General features: G+C 40.2%; 1 protein-coding gene across 1 annotated transcript; it reads left to right on the top strand.

Annotated features, from left to right (window-relative positions):
- Positions 1–977: 977 nt before the first annotated feature.
- znf576.2 (zinc finger protein 576, tandem duplicate 2) lies at positions 978–4,660 on the top strand. The gene is made up of 5 exons (XM_068736451.1): positions 978–1,048; positions 1,743–1,952; positions 2,055–2,170; positions 2,564–2,707; positions 2,850–4,660. The coding sequence occupies exons 2-5, from the start codon at positions 1,808–1,810 to the stop codon at positions 3,699–3,701; spliced, it is 1,257 nt and encodes a 418-aa protein (XP_068592552.1). The 5' UTR covers positions 978–1,048; positions 1,743–1,807; the 3' UTR covers positions 3,702–4,660.
- The last annotated feature ends 2,835 nt before the right edge of the window (positions 4,661–7,495 follow it).

The following is a 7,495-nucleotide window of genomic DNA, read 5'->3' as shown; positions in this document are numbered from 1 at the left end:
TAAAAGACAGATGGAAACAATACATGCATTGTTGTTTATTTTTTTTAAGACTGTCGAGAAATGTTGGCACAATACACCTTTTTCACAAGAGACATTTTGAATTGTTTCTGATGACATTAAGTATGTCTTTGTTCTATTCCAGGGGCCCAGTAAGCTGTGACAGTGAAACTCGGACCCTGAAACTAAAATTCAACTGACATTAGGTAGATTTCATGCATTTAAAAGGCAGTGTCAGCAGGATCATAGTCCCCAATATGTATTGATACTCTGCATTGATGGCGGAAATCACAAAGATAGTTTTAGAATAGAAGTAACTGAAAATTGTATACACATACTCCTACAGAGAGATACTATGTTGTACTACAGTGATAAGAGTTAACAAATACCACAGATGTAATTTTAGAGAGCATTGTAGTACAAACAGATGGTTGGATGAAAGTGAATTACAATTTTTACTGTTGATTGAACGCACATCTTTTTGTGTACGCTTGTTTGCACTCCTTGTATTATAAACGAGGCAAACTATTACAGCGAATGAAAACGAAGTACTTTTCACGAAGTTGTTCTTGGCCACGTGACGGAGATCAATCATAGAATCAGACTGAATAGAAAGTGAGATAAGTTCAAACGAATCCATGTTCATACAGATATAGCGCTAGCTGTCTTACTGTGTGTTTCTAAATGATTGTCTTCAGATAAATACAGTACATTAACCGACGTGGCGGTATTTTGAATGAGAATCTGTTATTACACCGTAATACTGTGCGTCCTTTCCAAGTAAGGTTTGTGTTTCAAGCTACAATCACTACGATGCAATGTGTATCTCTGTATCAGCGGCAGAAAAACCCGGTTGTTCCATTTTTTTACATTTGAATTTTTGTCAAAGCATCACCAAATGACAATACAAAGATTGTACCAAAGACTGCATGGCAGCCATCTTAGTTGTACCAACGGCTATCTGTCACACAACAGGAAGTGTCCGATCTATCCGTTGTACTTCTGTAGGGTCAACTCTTTCAGTCAAACTATCGTGAAAGATCGGCTAGAGGTAACGTAAACGTCTACTCCATTACAAATATGTTATTTTAAAAGATGTAGATATATTTATGAACGTGCATCTTAATGATTAATGTCAGACATATGCAACCGCCAATCAGAGTTAAAACTTGATATGTAAAAAGGCAAGAAAAGTCTTCGGTGCTTTTTGAATGGCAGCCAGTGTTGTTAGCGCTAACCAGTAGCTAGCTAGCTAGCGTTAGCCCGCTCGATATGCTGCTACTTTATTAAAAGCGTCAGCTACGGACACCCGCATGAAACCAAAGCAGTTACATGTTCTGTAAACGGTTATAGTTTACCAGATGTACCCAATAAGGAATTTTAATAAGTGAATTGGTAGCGGGATGCTCGTAGGTTCTCATGGCGCTAGTTAGCTTAGCTAGCGGCCTTAACGGCAGTAACGTAGGTGTAACGTTAGCCAAGATTAGCTGAAACTTAAATGTTTGTTATGGAATAGCTGGACTACTATCGTCATATACGTTGTGTTGTCTATCAGCCGCTGTTTTATTGTAGCCTCACTCTAAATAAGTTAGTAAATTATTTGTTCGTTGTCATCTGTTGAGCATAACGTGTGATTAGTTATTACAGTGTTATTTTCCCGCTGTCAACCAAACTGCTGTTGTTTCCGTGTGACAAGTAACCGTACTTTCGTATGTGTCCTTGTTTCTGCCTTGTTTTTTTAACAGCATTCAGGACACTTGTTCTGTGTGTGTGTGTGTGTGGGCCTGTTAAGATCCGCCAGTACACCAGGATGGACTCTGAGATTTTGAACATAGAAGAGATAGTGATGGGTCGGGGACTGCCAGATCCACCTCCTGCAGCTCCCCCGGCAAAACCAGCAGAATCACACAAACCCATCATTTTGAATGGACCTCCTGCAGCCTCCGTTCAACCCTGTAAGTGGTGTTATGGTCACAGCTTTAAATGCGTTTGCTGAGAGCCACTGGAAGATTAGCTGTCTTTTGCATGATTTCTCTAATCTCAATTTATCTTTCCAGACCAGCATGAAAATCTGCAGTGTTTCCAGTGCTTCATCACCTTTTGCAGTGCCAAAGCCAAGGAAAGGCATATGAAGAAGAGCCACCGGGAAGAGTACAAGCAACAGCTTCAGCAGGTAATAATACATTTATTAAACTTTACAACATCAGTGCATTGAATAATATTGAGAGTAACAGTTTGTCTATATGTTTTTATAACGATTATGGCTTTTGTTTATATTCTGTATTGAAAGTATTAAATATAAATGGTAACCATATTTAAAAAAAAAAAAAATTCTGAAGTTTATCATTCAAGGTAAATCAAATTCTCTCAAGGTGGGTCAGTTAATGTTTGAGCAAGTTTAGTTAAATTGAGATGCATATTTATTTTAATATATATTGAGATTTAGTGTAAGCAGGAGAATGCAGACATGGCGAATAAAGTTAATCTGATAAACTTGGGTATAACATAGTTTTTGGTCTTGAATTATTTTAACTTTGGCCCCTTTTTTCCCCCCATTTCTTCACAGGGAAACACATTGTTCACATGCTATGTGTGTGATCGATCATTTCTGTCCTCTGAGGAACTGACACAGCACCAGCCAACACACAGCAAGGATGACAAGCCCTTCAAATGTGTGCACTGCAAGGAGAGCTTTAAAACATTCTCTGAAGTGAGTATAATGACTCTGCTTATAAATAATTGTCCTTGGCAGTATTAAACACAAAAATCACCATGAATGCCAAACAAGTATGAAGCTCATTCTGAAACTCACGCAGTGTTTCTGTTATTTATTTCACCTCTCACCTTCGTAGCTAACAGCCCACAGAAGACAGGTGTGTCCGGAGAAACAGTTGGTATGTAAAGATTGCAATGAAACCTTCCGGAGCGCTGGGCTGTTGCGTAATCATCGCCTGTCCCAGCATCTCCGCCCAGAGGTAGAGACCGCAGAACAGCCGGAGGACCCCACGAAAACCCACCGCTGTAAGAAGTGTGGTCAGGGCTTTGAAACGGAACCGGAGCTGATAGAACATCAGGAGAAGTACCCCGAAGGTCAGCAATGCAACGGCAGCGCTTCATCCGTCAAGAAACGAGGACGGCCTTCCAAAGCAGAAGATCCGGCCGCTGCGGAGAAAAAGGGGAAGCGGAAAAAGAAAGATGAGGCTGAAGCGCCCGAGGAGGCGGTAGTGAAGGCCAGCAGCACACCAGAATCAGCTGCACCTGCTGCCGAAGAAAAGGGAAAAGCAAGTGGGGCGAAGCGTGGGCGTCCCTCTAAAGCAGCAGCCAAATCAGAAACTGAAGATACGAAGAGTCCTGAGGACGACAGTCAAGCTCCAGCAAAGGAGAAGAAACCTAAAGCAGATGCTGCTGCTCCTCCGGCTCGTCAGCACCCCTGTCCTGAATGTGAGCTCACATTCCCCGGCTTGATTCAGCTCCGTGCTCACAAGAAGGTGAAACACGCCCCGCGGAAAGCCCATCCCTGCGAAGAATGTGAAGAGAGCTTTGGCCGTCCGGAGCAGCTGGACGCCCACATGTCACGGGCTCACGCCGTTGGCCGCCTCGCCTGTCCCGTCTGTGGGAAGAGCTTCGGCCGTGAGCGCACCTTGAAAGCTCACCAGAAAAGCCACCCGGAGGAAAAGCCTGAAAACCCAAGTGCAAAGAGATAATTGAGCCATGGGGACCCCGCAGAAAGTGTATGGTTTCTGAAGGTTTTAGTCAGGAATTGTCCTTTTCTTTTAACATTGGAGATCTGATCCTCCTGATGATAGTTCAGAGTTTGGAATGGTTTTGAGAATGATGTTATAGCAAGTTTTGGATTTGAGTTTTGATTATGTGCTGTTAAGATTCTGGACATACAGACACATCTCCTAAATTGACTAACCAAATATTAAATCCATCTATTGCACCCATTGCCACAAAACATAGTTTATTTGTAAAAAACAAAACAAAACAAAAAAAACTGTTTTGATTAACTTTTTAAATGATTTTTTTTTTTAATGCTTGAAATGTGTGTGTTTTGATTTTATTTCTTTGAGTCTCGAGTTCAACTCACTGTGGTTTTAAAAAAAAAAATGTTTTTATTTCCTCTTGTTTTATTCCAACACAAATTGGGCATGTACCTATTTTGAAGCAAATTAGATGCCTAGTAGAGATACTATGTTTGAATGTTCAGACAGTTTGTCAAAAGAAATGTTTTATGTACAGCTTCTGATTCATATTGTGCATTTTTTTTTTTTTTTTACTCTAAATATTTTGATTATGATCCTTTCTAAATTAAGTCTCATTGAGGAAGAATTTTAAAATTACAGGATTATGTTCTGCTAAAAAATGACTTTGGCTTAGAGTTCCAGATTTAATGTGGGCAGAAATGATCCATTATAATCGTCCTTGTCTATGGTAAAAAAAATACTCCTTTTAATTTTTCACTTGTTAGAATAATGTTTCATGTCTTGGACATTTCTTAAATGGAACTCGTGACTCTTAAATGCCTTAGAGTCCCAAAGGAAACTGTGTATATCATGTGTTTTTCACTGATTGGGTTGTTCCTCTCGCCACTGCAATGTGTCTGGACACTGCAAAAATGTAATAAAACATGCTATCCCAAGGGAGGCTGCTGAAGAAATAACCTTTTGTCTTTGTCTCACTTCTAATGAAGCTCTAGCTTAAGTTCAGACAGGAAGACTATACTCATGCATGCCTAAGCCCATAGCTTATTTACCATACATCTGCCGTCAGTCCTCATGCATGCACACATTATTTTCTTGTTATTGTTTGGGGCTGTCAATCATGATATCAGCTGTTTAGATCAGCTGTTCTCTAGCCAATAGCACAATGACACAAGGACATCATTAGCCTATCATCTTGCTGCTGTCTGTCTTTGAATATGACCGTCTCTCTCTACCTTCAGTAGTTCATGCTGCTGTTACGCAGTTAGCGTAGATGTTAGCTGCTTGCTCAAGGAGAAACTGACTTAACTGGATGTTTACTTTTTTTTACAACTAATCGAAAGGTTTTGATATTTAGTCCAAGCACGCTGACCTAGCTGTGTCCTTCCTTTTGTAGTTCAGGACATGCTGATATTTTGTGTCTGCTGTAGTATCTACTAAATGGCCACATTTAACGATCCATGAACTATGTGTTGATGATAAAGTCAAGTACTTTTCTCAACCACATTTTTTTTTCTTAAACCTGTAGTTACTTTGCAGATCCATAATTTAACCAACATCCTATATGACCAGTTTAGAAAATGTGGTGCATTTACCAGTTATAGACAGTATAAAGCCATTGGAACTGGCTCCACATTGACAAACCACAGTAATAACAATAGTAAGTTGTAGTAATAATCAAATAATACAGTGTCATAATACAGTCCTTTTACTGAAGATACTAACATTTTTTTTAAATTATAGTGTAATAGTATAAAAGTAAGTGTTTCATGCAAAATGTCCTCATTAGGCATTACAGCACCTGTTCAACTGTATATTGTTATAACTGATTCATTAAGGTATTTATCTCTACTGATCTGTATGCGGCTGTCGCAGCTGTCAAGGTGCAGCTTCTAGATATACTGTACTCTTAATCAGCAAACGTACAATATTTAAAATGAATTGTAGTGGAATAGAAATATAGAATATATAAATGGAGTACACAGGTGATGTACAGTTGTGGTCAAAAGTTTACATACACTTGTAAAGAACATAATGTCATGGCTCTCTTGAGTTTCCAGTTATTTCTACAACTCTGATTTTTCTCTGATAGAGTGATTGGAACAGATACTTCTTTGTCACAAAAAAACATTCATGAAGTTTGGTTCTTTCATGACTTTATTATGGGTTAACAGAAAAAGTGATCAAATCTGCTGGGTCAAAAATATACATACAGCAGTGCTAATATTTGGTTACATGTCCCTTGGCCATTTTCACTTCAATTAGGCGCTTTTGGTAGCCATCCACAAGCTTCTGGCAAGCTTCTCGTTGAATCTTTGACCACTCCTCTTGACAGAATTGGTGCAGTTCAGTTAAATTTGATGGCTTTCTGACATGGACTTGTTTCTTCAGCATTGTCCACATGTTCTCAATGGGATTTAAGTCAGGACTTTGGGAAGGCCATTCTAAAACCCTAATTCTAGCCTGATTTAGCCATTCCATTACCACTTTTGATGTGTGTTTGGAGTCATTGTCCTGTTGGAACACCCAACTGCGCCCAAGACCCAACCTTCGGGCTGATGATTTTAGGTTATCTTGAAGAATTTGAAGGTAATCCTCCTTCTTCATTATCCCATTTACTCTCTGTAAAGCACCAGTTCCATTGGCAGCAAAACAGCCCCACAGCATAATACTACCACCACCGTGCTTGACGGTAGGCATGGTGTTCTTGGGGTTAAAGGCCTCACCTTTTCTCCTCCAAACATATTGCTGGGCATTGTGGCCAAACAGCTCGATTTTTGTTTCGTCTGACCACAGAACTTTCCTCCAGAAGGTCTGATCTTTGTCCACGTGATCAGCAGCAAACTTCAGTCGAGCCTTAAGGTGCCGCTTTTGGAGCAAGGGCTTCCTTCTTGCACGGCAGCCTCTCAGTCCATGGAGATGCAAAACACGCTTGACTGTGGACACTGACACCTGTGTTCCAGCAGCTTCTAATTCTTGGCAGATCTGCTTTTTGGTGGTTCTCGGTTGACTCTTCACCCTCCTGACCAATTTTCTCTCAGCAGCAGGTGATAGCTTGCGTTTTCTTCCTGATCGTGGCAGTGACAAAACAGTGCCGTGCACTTTATACTTACAAACAATTGTTTGCACTGTTGCTCTTGGGACCTGCAGCTGCTTTGAAATGGCTCCAAGTGACTTTCCTGACTTGTTCAAGTCAATGATTCGCTTTTTCAGAGCCATGCTGAGCTCCTTTGACTTTCCCATTGTAGCGTTTGTGGGCGTTTGTATCCAATGAGCCCTATTTAAATGGCCTCAGAGAAGTCACCAGCTGTAGTCACTCATAATCACTCACAAGAAGTTAAGATGCCATGCTATGAAGCTCATTTCATTGACACAACTTTCTAAGTCACCAAAATTGCTAATTCATGTTGCTGTATGTATATTTTTGACCCAGCAGATTTTGTCACTTTTTCTGTTAACCCATAATAAAGTCATGAAAGAACCAAACTTCATGAATGTTTTTTGTAACAAAGAAGTATCTGTTCCAATCACTCTATCAGAGAAAAATCAGAGTTGTAGAAATAACTGGAAACTCAAGAGAGCCATGACATTATGTTCTTTACAAGTGTATGTAAACTTTTGACCACAACTGTATATGCACTCAAATAAAGTATTTGTGCTTCGTAGTAAACTCGCCCTCCCGGTGAAACTCTCCTTCCACCTGTGCCGCTGATTGGCTGTGTGTGTCATGTAATACCACTCCGAAACACAAGGTGTGCTCGAGCGCCCTCACTAGTTCCCTCTCCTAGTGGTGC

Source organism: Cebidichthys violaceus, unplaced genomic scaffold (genome assembly GCF_023349555.1).
Source record: "Cebidichthys violaceus isolate CVI_PGR_0920_01 unplaced genomic scaffold, fCebVio1.0.p SCAF_7, whole genome shotgun sequence".
Taxonomy (NCBI): domain Eukaryota; kingdom Metazoa; phylum Chordata; class Actinopteri; order Perciformes; family Stichaeidae; genus Cebidichthys; species Cebidichthys violaceus.
Note: the sequence above shows the minus strand (reverse complement) of the source record. Positions and strands in the feature narration are given on the sequence as shown.

Excerpts from the sequence above, each read along its gene's own strand:
- znf576.2 (XM_068736451.1), top strand. The coding sequence starts at position 1,808 with ATGGACTCTGAGATTTTGAACATAGAAGAGATAGTGATGGGTCGGGGA. Across the intron at positions 2,171-2,563 it reads ACAAGCAACAGCTTCAGCAG|GGAAACACATTGTTCACATG; the intron begins GTAATAATACAT and ends ATTTCTTCACAG. Across the intron at positions 2,708-2,849 it reads GCTTTAAAACATTCTCTGAA|CTAACAGCCCACAGAAGACA; the intron begins GTGAGTATAATG and ends TCACCTTCGTAG.